At 52.7% G+C, this 22,316-nt stretch overlaps 5 protein-coding genes across 5 annotated transcripts; 3 read left to right on the forward strand and 2 right to left on the reverse strand.

The window, feature by feature from the left end:
- Positions 1-382: 382 nt before the first annotated feature.
- Positions 383-1,402, reverse strand: EV422DRAFT_506242 (uncharacterized protein; the record flags this gene model as incomplete). The annotated part of the gene is made up of 2 exons (XM_053068544.1): positions 383-558; positions 820-1,402. 2 exons carry the CDS (start codon positions 1,400-1,402, stop codon positions 383-385), a joined length of 759 nt encoding a protein of 252 aa, XP_052925660.1.
- A 1,861-nt stretch (positions 1,403-3,263) lies between these two features.
- EV422DRAFT_528763 (uncharacterized protein) lies at positions 3,264-5,241 on the forward strand. Its single transcript, XM_053070301.1, has one exon. It carries the CDS (start codon positions 3,469-3,471, stop codon positions 5,050-5,052), a length of 1,584 nt encoding a protein of 527 aa, XP_052925661.1. The 5' UTR covers positions 3,264-3,468; the 3' UTR covers positions 5,053-5,241.
- An 861-nt stretch (positions 5,242-6,102) lies between these two features.
- On the forward strand, positions 6,103-10,304 carry EV422DRAFT_496197 (glycoside hydrolase family 2 protein; the record flags this gene model as incomplete). The annotated part of the gene is made up of 17 exons (XM_053067858.1): positions 6,103-6,358; positions 6,429-6,619; positions 6,690-6,879; positions 6,994-7,139; positions 7,208-7,436; positions 7,528-7,700; positions 7,776-7,910; positions 7,978-8,088; positions 8,158-8,202; positions 8,301-8,696; positions 8,773-8,863; positions 8,947-9,080; positions 9,151-9,290; positions 9,368-9,430; positions 9,493-9,757; positions 9,874-10,009; positions 10,108-10,304. 17 exons carry the CDS (start codon positions 6,103-6,105, stop codon positions 10,302-10,304), a joined length of 2,898 nt encoding a protein of 965 aa, XP_052925662.1.
- Positions 10,305-11,521: 1,217 nt separating this feature from the next.
- On the forward strand, positions 11,522-12,185 carry EV422DRAFT_567347 (uncharacterized protein; the record flags this gene model as incomplete). The annotated part of the gene is made up of 3 exons (XM_053072528.1): positions 11,522-11,559; positions 11,691-12,000; positions 12,072-12,185. 3 exons carry the CDS (start codon positions 11,522-11,524, stop codon positions 12,183-12,185), a joined length of 462 nt encoding a protein of 153 aa, XP_052925663.1.
- A 750-nt stretch (positions 12,186-12,935) lies between these two features.
- EV422DRAFT_595226 (uncharacterized protein) lies at positions 12,936-21,476 on the reverse strand (the record flags this gene model as incomplete). The annotated part of the gene is made up of 6 exons (XM_053073590.1): positions 12,936-13,909; positions 14,034-16,191; positions 16,230-18,287; positions 18,389-18,562; positions 18,588-21,324; positions 21,405-21,476. The coding sequence occupies 6 exons, from the start codon at positions 21,474-21,476 to the stop codon at positions 13,162-13,164; spliced, it is 7,947 nt and encodes a 2,648-aa protein (XP_052925664.1). The 3' UTR covers positions 12,936-13,161.
- Positions 21,477-22,316: the final 840 nt, after the last annotated feature.

The following is a 22,316-nucleotide window of genomic DNA, read 5'->3' on the forward strand; positions in this document are numbered from 1 at the left end:
AGTCCTGTCAGCGTAAGAGCACAGATTCCTGATCTAAACGAGGTGCAAGATTTAATAGCTACCAGTGGGACCTATACATTCTGATGTATTCAGAAATACCACCGGCCTCACGCATCAATGCTCTAGGCTCCATCCTATCAATCAGCTGAGAATGTGAGGCAATGGGTCGTCTTTCTCTCAGGTCTTATGGCAGTCGCAATGACTGTATTCGCTCTTCCAACTTGGCGCCGGGGCAGCCATCGACAGAGTGTTCCGGAAAGGTGAACTGCTTCGATGTAGTTTCTGAGGCAACATCTGAAACTACACCTGAAATTAGGCTTACGGTAGGACCTGGACATGGCCATGGACGCTTGACGTGAGTTGGGCTGATATCTCACTGAGCTTAGGCCGAGCAATTCGGAGAATTTGATCTGGGCCGGATTTTCTTTCTCATTCGCTTGTTTCTCTTGAGCCGTTGGCAATACTCGAAAGCTTCTTGCTTAGAACTGATGAACAATCCTTTTCCGTTTACGCCTTGCTCCTTGATGCGTTGACGTGATGTTAGAGCCCATCCGATGCCTCATCGGAGGATTTCACGTACTACGGAAAACGACCCATTGTAGACTCCTGTCCATCGCTCGCTCTCATGTCTTCCCAGCTCTCTCTCCATCCCACGGTTAAAATCCCTTGGCTAGACTGAGTTACTCCACTGCCAGTGCTATATACCTCCATGAATTCATCGGGCCGTACGATGACCACATTCTCTCGGGAGCGTCTAGGCCCCTTACGGGTCCCCCGTCTCCTCAAGCTAACGATTCACCTGAACAGCAGCCGACTCACCAGCACTTGACGATGGATCATCCCTCAGCGTTGACTCCTCAGAGTCAATGATTGACCTTAGCGCCGATATTTCCGCTTGGGATGTCGACAGTCCACTCGCCACATCACACTCCACAACAATATCCAGAACCGGCCAAACCTCCGGATTCATCCTCGCTTCCACCGTATACGTGAACGGTCCCAGCTTAAGCTCCGCCCTCGGGTGTGCAGAAGCCGGGCCCTGCCGCACCATATCCTCCTCAATCCTCTCGAGATGCTCCGGGCCCCTAACGTCCCCGTCCATCCTCCCCACATAAACCCGCGCAGCCAGCACACTCTCCCTATCCACATCAAAGTCCACCTTGAACTGAACACATAACTCCGCTTTGAGAGGTTCGAGGGAGTATCGGATGGCGGTGAGGTCGCTGGCGCGTACGGTGGATGCGAAGAAGAAGGGGGACTGGGACTCGTGGGCACCGACGTGGGATTGGAAAGCGAAATTGAGGTGCGGGGTGGTTGTGCGAGCGGTGAGGATGTCGCCGTGGGTTAGGGGGCAGGAGGTGCGGTTGACGACTCGGATGCGCAGTTTGAGGTTGTCTCTCATTGTGAATGGAGAGGGCGGATCGAGTATTGGTTGCGATTGCAACCTTTGCCCAAAAGCTGCTAAGCTGTGTTACTTCCTGCACGACTCGCGCGTCGCCCGACACCAAGGAGCACGCTTCCTTCATCTGCACAGAAATGCCAAATACCACGCTCCCGCCTATATATATACATTCCAGCGATGAACCGCACTGGAGCTTTTCACAGACTCGAAGCACTGCTTTGGAGTTCAGGTCATGCATCACGTTCATTCATTATGGAACGCTAAATAAGCGAAAATCTCGAAAGATCCCGTCCACCGAACAACGCATAGTGTCCAAAACCCAAGCGCCAGATAATAGGGGGGAAGTCCACATGCTCTGTACATGTACAGTACGTGCCCCCGCCAGTAGGGATTTGAAGCGATTCGCTTACATCCCCCCAACGTCACGCACCTGTTCAATGCTCACACGGACGCTACGCATCTGGCATCTACCTCCCTCTTATGCTCTTAGCTTCCGATCGAGCCGTCCTGAATGCTTGTAGTCAAATCAGCCGCTCTCTCCGTCCCCGAATTGCAAAATGTCAAATACTAATGTCCAGCCGCAAATTCAAATCCTCGTGACTTCCCGGTGTCGGGCTGTTCGACCATTGCATAAAACTGAAGCTTCCTCTCCCCTAGCCTCCTCCCGGATCGCAGGTGGTCTTCTGTGAGCCGCCTTTTATGCTCCGTCCTGCACCTCTGGGCCACGCCGATATGCTTCAGAAAACCTAGTCTCCACATTCGCGATCTCTTCTTCACCATGAGCTCGCAGTCATCATCTGCAAGCCAACGAAACCCGGTCATGCCCATCACCCTGGCGCTATCCTCAACTTCGATCACGAGCCCCACTTTCACCCGCCGAGAATGGGAATGCTTCCACTGCCGCAAGACTCCCCAGCGAAGGATTTGCAGGATCACGAGTTATCATGCGAACAGGCCCCTCCGAAGACGGGCCGTTTACCCGCCGAATGCGACGTTGATGCACCCAAGATTCACGAATGTCCGCACGGATCCACGTTCGGCCACTCTCCACCTCGGGCGGCGTCCTCGGCCTCCAGCACACATACAGATCGTGCAGCCTCTGTCGCGAGCGGTATCCCACAGACGAGACACCGGAACGCCAGGCCAACTGCGAGAACTTCATGGAGGTGGTATATCTGTGCCCATACCGCCTGGAAGACTGCCACAAGAGCCTTGAGAGGAGGCAATCTGGAAGTATCTTCGTGAATGTCCACACAAATGATGGAAGAAAGGTGTGACCCTCGGGATTGCGAAGCCGGTCGGCGATGATGGGGCACCATCCTCACTGATGACAGAGTTTTTCGCGAACGGCGCGCCAAGGTGGTTGGTGCACAGGTGGCGTAGAGGCTTGCTCACCAGAAGTCGCAGGAAGGCAGCGTCCATCCCCGAGTATCTATCTACAGGTGAAGGCGGGCGAGGGTTTGCGGAGAGGCAGGTTTGGTGGAGCTTTTCTGTGTCGACTACCGGATGGAACAGTCTGTTAGGTAGCCACTATTCTTTACCTCCAAGCATTCCCCTCACCACCCTTTCCTGATAGGGCGCCTCAGTAGTACCTGCGCTTTGTATTGCAGGTAAACTGGCCCGACTTGGTATATCAAGAGGGTGTCTCCGTTTGGCCTCATACTCTCGGCGTTCCAGCAACGGAGTCCTTTGCATACGTCGTCCAAGATGGGCAAATCTTAGCAAAGCCCATCTTGCCTTAGCAAAGGCTTATTTGACAGTATCCGACAGCGCGTCCATTTTGGGCAACATTTTCAGAACGAGTCGTCGGTGCGCCCAAAAATGGTGCTTTTATACCGGCGGCAGACAGACTGGCAGTGCTATCAGTAGCCCGCGAACAATACGTAGGAGAGTTTTGAGCACCGCCGGCGCACCGTGAAGAGGCGGTCTAGAATGCGCTTTTTGGACCTCCCCAGTCGAGGTCCTCGAAACGTCAAAGATATATAAAGGCCAGCAACTTCTTTTGCCCACCCGTTTGTACGTTGAAGCAAAGTCGATCATAAGCTACTACCCGGCAAGCCTTAGCCATGCCTATTTACGCTACCCAGTCATTGCGAACTTGCGCCGGATGTGGCGATGCTGCAGGCCAGAACCACAAGTGTTCGCAGCGACCTTTTCCGTCTCGGCCGGCGTCTGCTTACAGTGCGGGTTCAGCAGGCTCTCATTGCACGGGATGTGGCCATGTAGTAGGCAAGCTTCACAAATGTTCACGTCGACCTACGACTACCCAGTCTCAATCTCCGGCAAACCCCTCGACTTCCAGCACGAGCTACAATCTCACATACAAAAAATGCAACCAGTGCGGCGAGAGTTATCCAGAAAACGATTTACCGCATCACAAGTTGAAATGCGAGAAGAACATGCAGACGGGCCCTTTCTGCGTCGAATGTCACGCTGTTGCGGACAAAAATCACAAATGCGTTCAACCTACGTTCCCGAAATCTCAGTCTCCGGCGAGCTCCTCGACTTCCGGCACGAGCTACAGTGACCTCTATCGAAACTGCCTCCATTGCGGCAAGATGTACTCGAAAACGGGTTCATCGAAGCACGAGTCAGTATGCAAGAAGGCCATGAAGACGGGCCCTATCTGCGTCGAATGTGGCCTCGTTGCCGACAACAACCATAACTGTTCGGGCGGACCTTCGTTCGGCAAATCTCAATCTCCGGCGGGATCCACGACTTCAAGCACGAGCTACACTCAGAATGCCTCAGAGATGAAGTACCACTGCCAGAATCACGGGGATGGCTGCGATCAACGTCTCAAGAGCGAAGAATTCGCGAACCATCTCCGCGATTGTCCATATAGGAGAGTACGGCACCGCCTCTGCAACACCATGCTGCAGGCCAAGGACCTTGTCGAACACAAGAAAACGTGCCGGCCGCAGACCTCACAGATTCCACACCCCTCTGGAAAGGTCAAAAAGATTGCGCTGATTATCGGCATTTCGGATTCCATATACGGCCATCTGCGCAACCCGGTCAACGATGCGGTCAAAATCACTGCCGTCCTGGAGAAGATGAACTTCAAGTGCACAATCCTTAAAGATCGCACAATCAAGGAGTACCAAAAAGAGCTGAAAGAATACCTCGCATCGATCGACGGCTCGACCTTGTCGTTCGTTCATTTCAGCGGCCATGGTGGCCACAAAGGCACATCCAATTACCTCTGCATGAAGGACGGAACGGTTGATGCGTGCGAGCTAGGGAAACAAGTCAGCGAAAAGAAGCCGCTGGCAAGCGTGTTTACGTTGGACTGCTGCCGGACGCCGTCGCGGGGTAGCAGCAACAATGTCAACATCATGACAATGGAATTTTCGGACACCATCGTGGCCTTCGCCTGTGGGGCTGGCGACAAGGCGTCCGACGGGCGCAGAGGAAACGGAGCATTCAGCGAACTCTTGATAGAAAACTTAAGTCAGATCTCGCCTCTCAACGAGATTTTGGTGAAGATGGCCAGGCAATTCCGAGACAGGAACGAATATCGTCAACGTATAACTATCGTAGACAGTACATCCGCCGAGATCAGACTCCATGTGAGCCAGGATGATCGTAGTCGCAGTTGCGAGAAGACCGTCGTATTTCTTGAAGAAGGCGAACACAAGTCTTTTTGATTGGTTCGTTGGAACTGGAGATATTTACTATTAATTGCCTTCCTCTTCCTTACTTTCATGTATACACCCCGACACCCTGATTTCCAATCGTGCTCCGTCAATTGGATATATGCTCTGTGCGGTTTCTAGCGCGACATGAGAAAATTTGAGAATTTGTTCGGTTAAGAGCAATTGCGTCCACGAAGTTGGTCTTTGAAACACCAACCCTTTTCCAATGCGCGAAAAAAAACCGTATGCATGGGGCCGCCGCGTAAAAGTTCCAGCGTCATCTGCCTGCACGTCGGTCTTGAAAATTTTCCGATTTGCGCCATATCTGATATCATAATCTGATGTGTCGTGCAACTTGGCAACATCAACACACCAAGCTCCATCAACCGGGGTCAATGTCGTCAATTGACAGCGGGAGAGAAATTCGACAGCGCGTCCTCCTGCGCTACCGGACTGCCACTGGAATACCATCTCTGTGATGGCAGTACGATAGGGCTCTAGTACAGTTTTGATGCTGCCCTCATGGACTACCCATTCTACCTTTGTGACCCGGCTTATTTTTCTATAGGCCTCGTCATCGTACGTCGGAGGGCTGGCGATCAGTGTCAGTCAGCTCCGTGCGCGATTGACGTACGCGCCATGACACAAATGCGTCCTGCACTACGTCCTTTTTCGAGGTGCATGCCGGCTTATACTGTAAGTTGGGTGTGCCTCAAGCACGTACATACAGTACAGTAGGTGCCCAGATATCCGGGTACGACGGGTTCGCCAAGCCTCGTGTGCAACCCAAAAGTCAACGACCATTTGCCGTCAATTCCGTACTTCTTCAGATGTGCAGGCAGGCCGGCGACTTCTGCTGGTACCATACTGTATGTACATGGCTACGTGCTTATGCCAGCATTGCACGTTGTGAAGCAACACACAGGGGCGCCCGAGTATACACGCAGGCCAAACTGACGTGCTTTCGCCGTACTCCTGCTGTATTTCAGGCGTTATAAAAGCAGGGCGACTTGAGTTCGTTGACTCCAGCGCATCTGAACCTCATATTATACTCAAAGACAAATGGTTCGCTTGCTTCATTTGATAGCCCCGGGCCTTTTGGCTGCGGCCGCTTCTGCTTTCGCTGGGCCCCAGTCGCCGCTGGGCGACTTCATCACCGGTAACAGTTCAGCAGGGACGACTTTCAACCTCTCGACTCTGGCCTGGACTGTAAAGAACACAAATGGGTCTATTCAGATCCCGGCATCTGTGCCTGGCCAAGTGCATCTAGACCTGCTGAAGGCTGGCATCATAGGAGAGCCTTACGTGGAAATCAATGGTAAGCGACGAATCATGTTCATATGTTGGCAGTCGATCGTTCATTTTTTGAAAAATATGGACGTGTGTAGAGTTCTATCAGCGATGGATTGCGTACGAGCCCACTTGGACGTATACGGCAAAGATCCAGAATCCAGACGATCTGCGATCAGCCAAGAAGATCTTCCTTCGCTTCGATGGTCTCGACACAGCCTGCAACATCTCTCTGTTTGGCCAGCACGTCGCCGCTGTTGCCAATCAGTTTCGTCAATGGGCTTTTGATGTAGGCGCTATTACTTGTTATTTTCGTCAGCCTCGTCATCCTGATGAATACCAAATCCCCGCGTGTATAGGTGACGAGCATTGTGCAGTCCCCAACGAACTCTACGGACAGAAATATAACGGTCGCATTCCAATCGCCCATCCTCTATGCCAAAGAAGTTCGGGAGAGGTCTGAAGTGTACCCGCCGGATGCTTACACCAACCAAAGCGTCTTCTCCAATCGCGAGTACATCAGGAAACAACAGGCAGATTTTGGATGGGGTAAGAAGTTTGGAGGAGCTACCAAATGATGAATGAGCACTTGGGCCGAGCGCGGAGAAGGCGACAAGGATGTGTCGCCAGGCGGCTGTTGCTGATCAAATGTGTCTATATTAGACTGGGGCCCGGCCTTTGCGCCTAGCGGTATATGGAAACCTGCCCTCCTCCTCGCGCTCGGTTCGCGTCAAAACGCATCCGAGAATCAGAAACGTCCTCAAATTCACGAGCTCAATACACTAGTGGATATCTACCGAGTTGGACAGGTACGTCCTGTGGATTGGGCACCCAGGAAAACCTCGGTCCCGGCTCTCACGCACGATTGATTCATCAGCTCAACAACATTCCTCCGAATCAAAATGCCAACTGGATGGTCAACGTCTCGGCCGAGGTTCTGTCCGTCGATACCTTTGACCGAGCGACTGTCACGCTCTCGTTTCCGCAGCTCCAAGTTACTTCTCCGCCTATTCGGGTCGCCGGCATCAAGCCTGGCAGAAACTTTGTGACTGCACACTTTGAGGTCGATAAGTCGAAGCCTCATCTGTGGTGGCCTGTGCATATGGGTGAATATGAGACATGTTGCAGTGATAGAAGTAGGGATACCCTGTTTCGCTTCCGGCACAATGACTCAACTGTTTCTTTCTGTACATGCAGGAAAGCAAAACCTCTATGACCTTCATATTAGCATCAATCCTCAGCCAACGAGTGGGCTGGCACCGATGAACTATACTCGACGAACTGCCTTCCGAACGATTGTGCTCAATCTACTGCGCTACCCTGATGCGCTGACCATCCCGTTCGGTGGTCCCTATAAACCGGGAGACCAGGTTACAAGTTTATGAGGTTGCAAGTGGCCTTGTTTCGTTTCATGATATTGAAATGTTTACTCTTCCTTATGGCAGTTCCACTTTGAAGTCAATGGCGTCACCTTCTTCGCAAAAGGAGCAAACTGGGTGCCTGCGGACGCCTTTTATCGACGAATCACAAAGGAGCGGAGACGCGGGATTTTACAAAGTGCCGTTGATGCCAATATGAACGTAAGTCATGTGGATTCCAGTGTCTTTCCGACCATATCTCTTCCACTGACCGACGGCATACATATAGATGGTTCGAGTTTGGGCCGGCGGAGTCTACGAAGATGATGAGTTCTACGATCTCGCTGACGAAATGGGCCTCCTGCTATGGAGTGAGCTGCAGTTCTCCATTTCGACATACGTAAGTGCAGCGAGCGGATCAGTTATGAGAAAGCGCCAAACGGCACTTGCTTAAAATGCTCACCTACAGCCCGCGGATCCGGCGTTTTTGTCAAATGTCATCCCGGAGATAGAGGTAGGTGGCTCTAACGCGTGCGGGTCTGCTCTGACCCATTGTACATTGTCTGCGGGGAGGAGATCTAAATTCGCCTCATCGGCTCTTTGCATGGATAGTACAATGTCCGTCGCATCAACCGCCACCCCTCGCTTGCTCTCTGGGTAGGGAACAACGAAATGGAATGGTTTGTCCTCGGGCTGAACGCCACGTACCGCGGCGCCTACGGAAAGCATCTCCTCGACGAATGGGATTATACCTTCGTGCAGTTATTCCAGCGCGTCATCTTGTCTACGACCCGATCCATCACGTACCTGTTTTCTTCGACCACCCAAGGATACCTTTCTGGCCCTGACCCTTGGATCGCGCGGTACAACAATAAGACCCGCGGAGAACTGTATGGAAGTGCGGAGAATTGGAACTTCGGCATTGCGACGTTCGAGGACATCACGCGCTTCCCCGCTGCACGATTTGTCAATGAATTCGGGTTTCATTCCATGCCATCTATCTACACCGTATGTTCTAGTGTGATTTAAGAAGTTATCACTATCTATTGTCACTCACTAACGCTTATTCTTGTCATGCATATAGTGGGATGAAGTGCTGACAAGTCCCAGTGACTATCAGTTCAATAGCTCGGTGGTCGTTGCACGCAATCGAAAGCCTCCTCCGGGCGGCACAGGTCAGTAGTCAGCCCATTGCCCTCGTTGATGAATCCCTCGCGCCGTTCTCACCGCTCTATACTATCTTGTCTTCCGCCCGCAGCATGGCCAAACCCCAACTCGCCCAACGGCATGTACCAGATGACCCAAGGCGTCATCACGCACTATCCGGTTCCTTCCCGAGTTGACCAACGCACGAACTTCTCCATGTGGTGCCATGCCACGCAGTTGACGCAGGTCTGCAGCTACTACCCAACCTACAGCGTTGTCTTTCGTTCTCACCGCGCTCTTTCACTACTACCTTCAGGCTCAATTCATGCAGTTGCAAATCGAGTCATACCGTCTCGGCTCCGGGCGGCCTGAGAACAATCTTGGAGCGCTTGTTTGGCAGCTCAACGACATTTGGCAGGCCGACAGTTGGAGTGGCGTGGAGTACAGCTTCCGATGGTGCGTTGGGATTTATGATCTTCTGCTTTTGAAAGGAGTTCTTCTCGTTTAACTTTCTCGCTGGCCCTCGGCCGCAGGAAAATCCTTCAGTACCATCTTCGCCGTGTCTACCAGCCGGTTATCATTGTTCCGTTGTTCAAGTAAGTCATCGATGCAGAAGCGCACCTGTCCGCATGTCTCCTCACGCGTCGCATTCATCAAGCACCCGTACGGCCGACTTGTCCGTCTACACGAGCACAGACCTCCGCTCGACCGTAAAGGGCACGGCTTCCCTCATCTGGCGCACTTGGCAGAATGGAGCGGCGGTGAACTCGAGCGTTGTCCATTTCACCACCCGATCACTGAACAACACCTTGTTGGGGAGAGCCGTCGGGCTTTCGACAATCGTGCCCGCTGGCTATAGCGCCAATGATGTCTGGTTGCAGTTGACACTGAATGCAACGGATGCGAGTGGAAACAAGTACAATGTGAGTTAAGCATTGCTTTATATCAGGAACGCCTAATATCAGCACCTCCAGCACGTCGTTGTGTTCGAGACTCCAAATTGACCAGACGGTTCCCTCTTTCGATCACCCGCCCACAGCATGAAAACGTCTTCACTCCGGTCAAGTTGAACGCCGCGAATCTGAGAGACCCGGAGTTGACAGTTAGGCCCCAGCGCGGAACTACAAACGGAATCGTGGTGGAGGCCAGCAGCGCCGCGGCCGCTTATGCCTGGGGTATGTGGTACATTGTCTTGCACGCGACGTGGTTTGCGATTTGCTCCAAATTTAGACATCATTCTCAATCCGTTATCAACTGACATTCCGTCTGACAGTTGACCATCCGCCATGCATCACTGGCCACTTTTCCGATAACTCGATCTTTGTTATTCCGGGCCAGTCTCGCATCCTGAACTTCGTGGTATTCGAGAACACTTGCCATGGCGATTGGAGGCAGAGTATCGTTATCAGGAGCGTCTGGGACTACAATCACGAAGGATCCAACACCGAGAGCCTTGGTCACAGCACTTGATTCTTGGCTGTGGGCGTCATGTTATCAGTGGCCGTTACCACGATCAACAAATCCTTTCAAGGCGATTCCAGCACACTTCAGTATAGTTTGGACGTTTTACTCGGGGACGGCGTAGAGAAGTTCACATTTCATCTGTTGCTTTTTGTTTCACCATATCGCTTCATTAGGTTGACTGCAGGTACCATATATGTAGAATACACATGTATTCCTGGCACATTCTCATCACATCACGACCCTATTTTTCTAGTGTTATAAATTCGGACTGCTCCAAGACTGCTCCGGCGCAAAAGCATCGCGTGCTGGAGATATCAAATTGCCAGAGTCCTCGGAGAAATGTGTTAGGACCTGTCTACTGCCCATGCTCCCAGCTCTCGTTATTTGTGCTGGCCAGCTTTACCCACTTCAAGCCCAGCGTTTCCCCTCTTCTCCGATGTTCTTTTTCTGGCTCAGTTTACATAGTAAAAAACTCCACCCACCCTTTCTTGCTCTGTAATTTGGATGATACGGGTTGTTCATCGACAAGTACACATTTTTCTTGTCATGCAACGCATCGGAACACTGTCGGAGTGGCTTGTTTTCACCACTTTCGTCGCAGGAGCAAGACGAGCAGGGTAGGAGTGGCGACAACGGAAGTTCACGACTATATACTTCACATATCCCTGTCCCGTTGGCACAAACTTACTTCTGCCTGTCGTGCCCAATTCTCTGTTCCTCAGTGGGAAGCGTCAACGGCACCTGGGCTTTTCAGGAAAACAAACTCGTCAAACTGGAGATACAAGCCGAGCAGCGGGCAGCTGCAAAGGCTCGGATGCTATGCAAGATTCCATCCTCCGCTTGTGCTTGTGAGTATTGGAAGCCTCTTATATGAACTCCGCCGATTGCGACAGCGCGACGCCGTCATTGCCGGAGCCCATGGTTTGCGAGTGGGCGCGTGACGCCGTTTGCGCATGCCAGTTATGGTTTTTGCGCTCAAAATGGTTGACGCCGAGGGGCGAGCAGCAACAACAACGAGGGCAAGCCGCACAGCGCACGGAGTATGCATTGTAGACCCGAGGGTATCGGGACAGGGGGTTATGCCGAGCGGCGGTATGTGCGTGTGGGGTAGGGGCCCTAGGCTGGACTGGGGACTCGGGAGTATAAAGAGTGCTCGACCCTCCGCCGTCCAGCACGCAGTCATCATCCTCCATCACCACTACTATCAACAACAAACCAGCACCATGCTTTCCGCACAAGACAACGTTCTCGAGAACTACACGTACGTATGCGATAAGGCGACAGCAGTATCAGGGTCTTCCTGGTCGATTGGCGGGCGAGGGAATTGCGGCGAGCGGCGATACAACACAGGCTTAAGCCACAGCTCTAACCCATCTTCCTTCTCACTCACAGTGGTTTCTGGACGCTGGACTCCTCCCGCACGGATGACTACTCCGACGTCCTCTCTGCCCAGGGTGTCTCCTGGTTGGTCCGCAAGGTCATCCTGAATATGACCATCACCTACGACATTTCCGTTACCGAGGTCAACGGCGTCAAGGTCCTCACCACCGTCAACCCCAAGGGCGAGAAGCAGGTCCTGGCCCTCGATGGTGCTTCTCACCCCGAGGAGAGCTCCACTTTCGGCTCCCTGACGCAAACTGCGTCCCAGGATGCTGACGGTCACTTTCACTTGGTCACGGTGAGCGAGAAGTACAAGTGGAAGGTGGGTACACACATAGCATAATGAACTCGACATATGTAAGACATCTATCTCACCTTTATACTGCATTATAGAACACCGGAACCTGGACTCTTGAGAACAACAACACGGTCATGGTCCGCACTCTCACCTTCGAGTCTCCCAAGCTCACCAAGACCTTCAAGATGACCTTCACCAAGAAGCAGTAAAATACCTTACGCTCGTCTCTTACTTGGGCCTTCGGCCCAGCAGACTTTCAAGGATCGCGGAGATCGGAGAGACCGCGGAGCCTGTCGTACATATAGCGTTCCACTGTTCCTGTTTCCATTACGGGTTAGCTGACCTATCTTTTTTTGGACTGATACCATATCCGGCGTATCAGGCGGTCTGACTCGTCTAATGCTTCGAAGGACCACGTCCCTGAGTTACTCGAATCGTTCGATGTATATATGAAATATATGGAAGGAAACATGATCATAGTTGAGCCGCCGTGCCTATATATACCAACGGAGGCTAGCATAACTGATTTCATACGAGCCAATCTGGACACGAGAACCAGGCAGCCGGTCACATATCCCGTGAGACGGCATTTGAGGTGGCCCCTGTGATGATGTGACAATACCGCTGTAATGGAAATGTATACTGTAACGCATCAGATTGAGGCAGAAACAAAGCGCATCAAACCCAGCGCTTTCGAGTTCGGTGTTTGCGGATTCGAGTTCATCTCAATCTAGCCCTTCTTCTTATCTGCAAAATGCTACATCAGTCTAATAAGAAGCGGCCCGACAAACTGCGGGGAGAACTGGTCGTTAGTGTTCGCATCCCGCCCGATACATCGACTACACGGTGATCCGATATCACTCGAGACAAGGGATTAGCAAACACTCGAGTGCTAGCATTCGAGACAAAGGATGTTTCGTGGACTGCGGGACCGTTTTGATGCTTGTCAAAGACCACATCGCGGAATAGCAATATACTGTAATTGCATATCGATAGTGGGTGAACATTAAGATGCACTAAGAATCAAAAGCTCTGAACATAGCTATATCTACTAAAACGATCATTCACGCCGAAGGAAAACATATTACGCCGAACATTACTCATTTCCTCAGGGGCTCCAAGGTCACATTTCGCTCGTACTAAAGGTTTGTGCTAATGCCGATGTGAGATCTTCCCTCCATCTCCCTAAATCACTTTCCTCTCCCGGAACAACCATCGCTCGGACCCGCACATGTGCTGGAGATCGGAGCATGGAAGGTTGTGTTTGTTCCTATGCGCGTCCACTATGACGTACAGGGTGTCGCGGGTGCGTTTATCTTTGGTCATGTCGAATAGAATGTTCTTGCGATCGTCCGTGTTGAACATCGGTTCGCCATTGATGATTTGTAGGACCGTCAAGACACTTTCGTCTGAAGGCGGGCTTATGGGTGCTCCAACCATCAAACGCGGGATGAAGATAGAGGACTTGCTACGACGCGTGTCCCAGTAATATCGCAACTGCGACAAATTCACCAGAGTCGTTCCGAACTTCATGGTGGTGTGCAATAGAAATCGTCGCAAAATGCCATCAGCTTCCATGTCAGACAGTAACAAAACATCGCCGGATCGGAAAAGAAGGATCAAATCAACTGGTCGGAGGTAGTCCGCAGAGGTAGTTCCGTCGATGGGTTGCACGGTCGTGTAAAAGTTTTCGGTGGCATAAATCCGCTTTCCTGCTTGCGAGTGCCAAATCCCTTGAGCAGCGTCTTTCGGCACAAGGGCAGATGCCATTACTTGGGTCAAAGGTTCGATATGAACCGCGCCTCGCAAGTCATCCACAGTCTGAGCTTTGTTGGCCGCTGATGCGTAATCCCAGGCCTTCTCCAGTCGCGGCTCTCGCGGAGAAATCTGCCGTTCAACCTCCTCTTCGGCTTCCTCCTCAACCTGCAGCTCCCTTTCACATTCCTCATCGCACTCGGAGACCCGAATCAGCGTTTCCGATCCGTACTTCGTACACCGGCCACAAATGTCGTCGACATACGGGTACGATCCATTGAGCAAGGGCCTCGCTCGCTCACGTACGACGGTAGCCAGCGAATCGTGCTCGATGGGATTCTTGTACAATGTTTCGAGCGTCCAGTCCTCGTCCAGGGCATTCTTGGATATGCCCCCGTGGATATGCCCCAGTATCAATCAGCGCGTTGTGTTTGCTCTCGACAGTAAAGTTCAGAAGAGTTTTCCAAAATGCTTCCTCTCCTCGAAGTGTCTCGTAGCGTAGAGTGTGGTTGATGATGCAATCGAGCATACGCCCATCAGTTGATTTCAGTACCTCAGGCTCGTTTTGCTCCACTTGCAGTGGCAGCAGACGGTAGTTGTCCTTCGTTCCGCTGAATCCATTTGCATCCCCAGCGCTGGCCAGGTCCCACGACGTTGCGACAATGCGCTTCGGGTACTGTTGTGTATCCGCTTGCAAGATGACGCTATTTAACCAGAAATTGATACATTCCATAGAACGGCTGAACACGCGAACCATTAGTTCCATTTGATTTGCGTTTGACTGATCGATTTTGGCCACGTCGTCAATCATCTTCCTCTCGTCCGGTGATAGGCCCGGCCAGACCGGATCCAACCATCTTTTGTATTCCGCGATCTGCGCAGGGCCCCCCAGACTCAGAAGCACCTGGATGGCACTCGTGACGGCCTCGCGACTAATGCCATCGTAGTAGTACGCCAGAACTGTTGTCAAAATGCCCAAATCTGGATGACTGAACTCGCTTCGCGTTGACGGAACATCAGCGGCACGGAACGGAACGGCAAGCCTTTTGTCTCGCTCGTGCACACGGTCGATCCCGTAGTTAACTCGATTGCGCCGCTCGAGTGCGAATTCCAGCAGTCCATATCCGAGCAGACCACGTAGCGCATGCAGACATGCCTTTTCCGCATCTTCCTCCATGTCTTCGGGAGGGTCGATACTGCTATCCGAGTTGATAATGGCGGCTATGAGTGCTTCCCGATGAGCAGTACTTTTCTTTGCATACAAGGAGATCCCTACGAGGCCCTCATGTTTGTCATCGAGAATCGATTCAACGATGGCCCGGCGAAATTGACGCAAAACGGAGATATCGATGGCTTCTCGTTCGCACAAACGGAATCCTTTCCACTCGTAAAGACGGCTGCTATCATCGGCAACCGCCACGCCAAGCTCAAATAACCGCGCAGTAGCAGTCTTGCTGGTATTCACGATCCGCAGCAACGTTTGAGCGACGATCGCTCTCTCATACCACCGTTCGAGAGAGGCCGCGTCCCCAACAGCGTAGATCAACTGATACTTATGGCTTAACAACGCGTCGCTTTCGTCAAAGATGTCCTTGAACCGAACCTCCGACAAGAAAGCCGCCAAGTGTTCGTGGGAGGTCCCTTGCAATCTCAACTCTTGGCATTTCAACTCCAATGAGAGCCTATGTTCCGGAGATACCAGCACGCATCCGCGAGGTCGCTCTGCAAACTTGCGCAACACTTGCACACGAGATTCTGTCAGTTCCACCCTCCGGTCGAAAGGTTGCTCTTCGATACGCACACCCAAAACGCTTGCGGTGAGATTGCGATGTAAGAAATCCATCGCCTCACGATAAAGCGGCGTGAGGACATGTACGCGCGGTTTAACTGGCTTCTTGCGACTCGAGGCTTCCTCTGCTTCGGTGATGTAATGCAGAATGAGGAGAGGTAGGATGACTCGTGTCTTTCCCAGGCCCATGTTCAACTGGGTGATGAAACCCGCGTTTTCGATCTGATGCCGGGCAACGACATACTGAATGGGCCTGATCGAAATGCGGCCTTCTACCTCAAACACGAGCCATCTCGGATGCTCCTTCGTGCTCCATTCCCTTTTTTGCTGCAATTCGAGAACGAGCTGCGCCTCGTTGCCAAGCGTGAGTGCAATGCGACTGAGGCGATCCTCCAATTCGCAGAGCTCTAGGAACCAGATCACTCTTTCCCAGAGCTCGTCGCGGCATTTAGCGGTGAAATAAGGGTTCAGTTGCGGTAGGATCGTGCGATCAAAGGCGACGCGCAAGAGGTCGGCTACACCCCCAAAGGCAGGCGGTTGGCTGCCTTTAGTAGTTGCACGCGGTGGTCCACGCCCGCAGGAACCGCCTCGATACATTCGAAAAGATGGATCTCCAGCTTCTTTCTGTGGCTCGTCACCTCCGCATGCAAGCGCTCCACCATCAGCTCCAACTTGTGACCTTCACACTTCAACGTCGGGACTGCCTCACTGTGGTGCTGATCAAAACTTTGCTTCAACTCGTTTATCATTTCGGCCTCGAGTCTGATGGCATTGTCATTGAGTGTGAGCGGAAATGATGTTGTGTTGGCGGATTTGTTTCTGAGGAAAACCTTGTCCTCCAATTCACTTTCGATTTGACGACCGACAGAACGATCATATGGACAAGGTGGGAGTTCCGTGGTCACATGCATCCGGCCGACCTGATGGGGAAAGCGGCGACGAGGTGGGCCGCCGAGATGCGCCCGAGTTTCCTCCACCGTAAGGCATCGTCGGAGAGTGTTGACCTCCTCCCCATCCGCCCCCATCATTCGATACTCGGTGACAGCGGCCGCGATCCAGTCCGCGTACAAGCCCGTCCCGGTAACGTCTTGCGCAGCACCGTCGTGAAGAAAAGCCAACTGCCGAGATTCGTATTCCAACTTGTGACAGAGGATGGCCAGGCCAGGCTCCCGCGCAGCGTACTTCTGCAGGAGATTCAACTTGGCCTGCTCGGCGGGTGATAAAACTCGAGTAACCCAGCTCTGCCTGACAAGTTCCATAGCTTTCTCGGAAGCCGTCATAGAAAGCTGCCGATCCGGCAGTCGGGTCCCCGTTGCCGCAAATATGGCCGCAAGGTGTAGCCTTGAAACGATCGATTTGGCAACGAAACAATCCAAGCGGGGATGTTTGTCATATGCAAAGTACTCGAGTTTCGCATTAGCGTCCGATGGCAATAGAACCGAAGTAGCGCACCCGTTGATGACAACGTCGCCGTCGGGCACAAGCAGTTTGACCGGCGCCGCAGCAAAATCATCATTGGTGATTTGCTCCAAGACCAAATAGTGACTGAAAAACGGTAACGTGTCTGGGAGCTGCTGTGTGGCGGCCAGTTTGTAGCCCATATGCTCTACGCTAGTCAGATTATCCCCTTCGCTCCGAAACATGAGCTTGAAGCGGGGTAGGTGAAACATCACCTGCTCACGTCCATCCCTCGCGATCTTCAGGCAATGAATGTACTGCTTGTCCTCGAATTTCGCAAGCGCTCGTGTAACATCGCAAGCAGTAGCGTCCGCAATATGTACGAAGCGTGGGAAACTTTGACGACGGCTACGTAAAGACTCGAACGGCAGGTTCCGATCGGATAACGGGACTTGGAAGCAGGCACTTTGAGCGCCGGCGCGGAGGATGAAGAAGTCGATGTTTCTCTTGTTGAAAACTAAGTCACGGAAGACGACGGAGGAGCCGTCGGCGGACATCCAGTGACTGTGCATTTCCTTTAGTCGGCGAGGGATGCCTTCAAACCACGGAGTAGCACCTTTCCCGAATTCGATAAGTTCGCGAGTAGTTTGGTCCGTATCGTCGAGCTCTCGAATCACAACGCGACCGTTGTCGGGCCGAATGCAAAATTGATAATAGAACCGGTCTTCGAACTTCCTGGTGGTTTGATATGTTCCTCGGCGATTCAGCGTAACTTCGAAATCACGGTCTCCGTAGGTGCGCTGGTAAATGGCGGAGCCGAGGATCTGCTGCGGCAGCCGTCCCGGCGGGGAGCCGTTCCACAAGGCAGCGCCGCTCAGGACGTTGATGAAGAAATGTTCATCGTTTGCTGTGGCTTCGAAGCAAAACGTAGCCTCCCCCGAGTTGGACACGTACGGCCGCCAATCCAGATGCAAGGGAGTGTGTTCGACAACTCCACGCATTGCGTCCGTCAAGGCTTGTGAATTGCGCTTGAGTGTTTTGAGTATGTCTCGAGTCTGGTAGCCCATGACGTGCGAAACGACCACCTGCAGCTTGGTGATCTCGTCTTTCAATTCGTGGTCGGAGACTGAACCGTTACCGGCCAAAGGCCCCTTGTTTCCTGCGTCCTCATCGCTTGTGATCTCGAGGTCGTCTTTGCCGTATGCGAGACCATAGTTGAACAGTACAGTGAGCTTACAGAGCACAGCTGCATCGCGATCAGTTATGATCGTAAAGGGAGAATACAAAGCGACACCGTAGCCATCGAACAGGCATGCCTTCGCCTTCAGCCGCAACACTTGTATCGAGTCAGGTTTGAATTTTTCAACTCCTGCCGAATAGCATCAGCCCAGGATATTGCAATGGACGCAATGTCTCGGACAAGAGCCATGGAATCCTCATCGACTTGAGCTATATGGGCGGCGATGTGACCCAATAGCGGGATGGACTTATGATCGCGAGGCTTCTCTCGCAGCTGCGAAGCCCACTCAGCAAGGACAGCCCGCATAGATTGTGCTCCGTCGTTTTTGATGTCCAGGTGCCACTCCAAGTCCAGCTTGTCAACTCGCTTTGCGTCGTCGCAAAAGGTCCCAAGTTGATAGAGCGCTATGCGTACGGCGATATCCGTAACCGGCCGGATGAGCCGCGACTAGCTTCCCGTCTTGAAGGGGCGACAGAAGGGTTCGGAACTGCCGGTGTGGGAATGACCGCGAAGACGCAAGGGCCAGATATTCCAACTTGTTCATGGGACTCGACACATGAAAGGTTTTCGGCAGGTCAGATAGGGCGCTGAAGACAGCGTTGCCGCGAGTGGTCTCCTTCGTGACAGCGGGGTGGTCGACCATCCACTGGAAGCACCCAAATGCTTCTGGAACCTTCTCAGTGTATAATTTCCGAGCAACTTCGATGTTCAGTGACCACGCGTTGAGTTGCGATTCCAATCCCACTTGATCCACATAAGACGAAGGATGCCACATGCCATCATTCGAAGAGTGTATGTAGTCAACGTTCGTGGAACCATAGGACGTTGGGATGGTCAGGCCCACGGCGTAATGCAGGAAGTGGCGGTGGGCCACGTTTCCAGCCTGTGAATGCGCGTTGTAGTGTTCGACCCACGTAGGACCACCAGGCTTGTTCATCCGGAAGCTGGAATGGAGTAACTCTTGCGCATCGGTGCCCAGCCGAGACATAACGTCGAGCTCTGGAGGCATGTCGAAGAAGAACATCGGCACGCTAGCAAGCGGAAATTCCCTCGGCAGCGGGTTGACGACGTAAGGGGGCGACTTCTTGGCGTTCTCTATACGCTTTTCGAAGCTGGAAAGGCTCCCGCGGGCGTTACTTGTCCGGGTACGTGCTCGCTGCCATTCGTTGTGGAGGTAGTTTCTGAAGGTCCCGCGCGGCTCGATGTCGTATTTATCTCTGGCTCTCTTCTCATCGGACAGAGACGCTTGCACGGCTTGCTCATACTCTGGCAGACATGCACGTAATTTGGCAACTTCCTTCTTTTTCGCTTGTACCTCGTCCCACCAGACATCGGCCCTATGCGACGCATCGGCAACTTCTTTCTCCCATCGCGTCTTGATGTTTATGTCAGACTGCGCGTACTTTTCGGCGAAGTCGAAGGTCCCAGCTTGATCTTGCAGGGAAAACAACGGTTTCCCGTGGCTCGAGTTGACTTTGCGAATGTACTGTCCGACTTCCCGTGCTGCTTGGCTAGCATCTGCGTCGTCGAGGACAAGGACACTCAGCGCGGTCCATTCCAATGGCGTGGTGTATCCCTGCATCAATTGATACTTCATGGCGTTCGTTTTGTGAACAACACAATACGCGATCCACGTAGCGAGAAGACGCTTGCTGCGCTGCGTTGCCATCATCAGATGCTTGGCCTTGCCACTTCTGTTGTCCATCCACTCTTTGTAGAGTGACGAATAAAGATCGGTCAACTCGCTCACTTTCTTGACGCTGCCGATGAGATCCGACGCCGGGTTGTTCAACTTGGTTGCTATGTCGTAAAAGACAGAATTGGCGACCGCGAGCGCAAGGAGAAGGATATCCGGGCGGTTGACGGCAACGGCTTCCTTTCTGCGACTCTGGAGCCAAAGCAAAACCTCCTCGATACGATCGCTCGTTGCAACCGGGGGAACAGGGATCCATCCGCTATTGTTGACAGCCTGCTGCCGGAAAAGCGAAAGGGCCCTCTCACCGGGGCAAGTCTCTTGGAATGCACCGGGGATGAAGGGTAGTTCGGGCCAGCGTGCCTGAGAGGCGGAAATGTCCGTGACGCGATAGGCAGCGCTTTCTTTCGAACAGATGCCTTGAACGATTCCGTCGAGTGCGTTTCGAGCGGCCACGACTCTTCCAGTGATCCGCGAGATGTCGTAACCGGCCGAATCGAACTTCAAAGCAGCTCGACTGATGTCATCGATCATGGCAAATACTTCATCGATGTCATCTTGCGCATACTGGGCGGGCCTCAATTGCAAACTCAACTCGAGCAGGAAAAGCTTGAAGTTCACGAGGGATTTCTCAAGAAGGGCGTCGTCCCCTAGGAAGAATTCGGCGACACGCAGCAATAAAGGCCAAGCGGTGTCTCTTGGCTGACCCCGCGTGTGAAGGCCCACCTCCGTCATTCCCCCGAAAGACACGTATTGGGAGCTGGAGACTTCTTCGGGTTTGGCGGCTCTGGCGGCTTGGACGGCTTGTCGAAATACAGCGTGAATGAAAGCGGGGGTTCTCTGATGACCTTGGTTACCGGATGCAGCTGAGCGCTTCTCCGCAGTTTTGCGTTGGGCTTTATCAAGCAGCACGCCGAATATGGCAAGAGTTTCATTGAGATCAGACTTGGAATGCACGCCTAAATCGAGGTGCGCGGCCGTTCTCGGGGCCGAGCTGATTTTGAAACTTCCGGAGCTTCCAGTTTGACCTCGAGACATTGCAAACTCCCAAGAATCCAGGCCGCATAAGGACACTCTCTCGTCCTGAGGGTTCATGTCCAGTGGAACTCCTACGATGGCACAGCCGTATGTCGGAAGCCACTTGTGAACTTTGCCCACTTTGGGCAGGACACCCATAAGCGCCCCAGCCATTATCACAAGATGACCGACCTCGTCTCTCTGGAGAACTGAAGTGTCGCGACAGACCGGTTTATCGTTCAAGATTTCAGGAACTGGCGGGGTCAGCGGAGCCCCGTCCGTCCCGCTTCGTGTGCTGCCTTGCGCGTTCCAATGCAGTACGAAAGCACCGAAAGTACGAAGGTGCTTCTGAATGCTCTCTTCTGACTGATCATTCGTGCGCGAGACATGGCGGAAGCTTGCCGCGAAGACGGCTTTGGAGCACTTGTCAACGTCAGCCCATTTGACAGGTGGGACCTGGAAAAGATGGCAATTGCGGGGAGAGGCATGAGTGTCTAACATTCCGAGCGTTTGGAATGGATTGGCCCAGCTCTTACGTCCTTCCCATCTTCCATCTTCAGACCGTTGGTGAAGCACCCCTTGGTCACCACGGGCGCAATTCCCAGCATCTTGACTGGAGCTGTCGAAAGTTCACTAGAGTCCTCGGGGAATGCGCGTGGGCAGGAATGCTTCAGGGGAATGACCCACTATGTCAACCTTCGAGCTGACAGATAGAGGGCACTGCTAGAAAAGCTTGAGGCAGCGGCTTGGTCGTCGTCGCAGCTAGTTGCCTGTGAAAGGGGGGTTGGTTGCAGGTCCTCTTTTATATGCATGTCCCAGCCAGAAACCGCCCATCCCGTCAGTCGGAGTCTGTACAAAGCACATGCAAAGCGCGCGCGTCTCCGACTTGAAATCGCAGGGTTAGGGTTACGACCTCTTATCGATCCCGGCGGATATCTAGCGTAGAATACAGCACCTGTGGGACCTCAAAGGGTGGACCCGTTGGACCTCGTTGAGAGGCATGTGTAAACGGTGGAACCAGCATGTTGCCATTGCGGAAGGGATTTCGGATGTTGTGAGAGGCGTTACTTGGTTACGGCAGACGAGGTTTGCAAACTCTGCCAGCAAATCAAACTTGCATCTATCATCAGCAGTGAAACCCAGGATTGGCTGATTTGATGCCAAGTTAAGGGTGTCGCTGCGTCCAGAGGAGCTCATAGTCAACCCAAGGAGCCTCAGTTTTATCGAATAGCCGCACCTGTCCCATCCTTCATGGTCCGTCATACCGTAGCAGTAACGATCCATGCATGAGATGATGAGAATACTTTTCGGGAATCAGAGTAAACTATCCGAGGCGAAAGTCGCGACGGCGAAAGACGCCGACGGATCTATGACGGATCTGTGGAGGAGAATGAACCCTGCTTATATCATATTGACATGGTAAATTGCAATTGGAATGGTCAAAGGCG

This window comes from Fimicolochytrium jonesii (assembly GCF_025526975.1).
Source record: "Fimicolochytrium jonesii strain JEL569 chromosome Unknown EV422scaffold_11, whole genome shotgun sequence".
Taxonomy (NCBI): domain Eukaryota; kingdom Fungi; phylum Chytridiomycota; class Chytridiomycetes; order Spizellomycetales; family Powellomycetaceae; genus Fimicolochytrium; species Fimicolochytrium jonesii.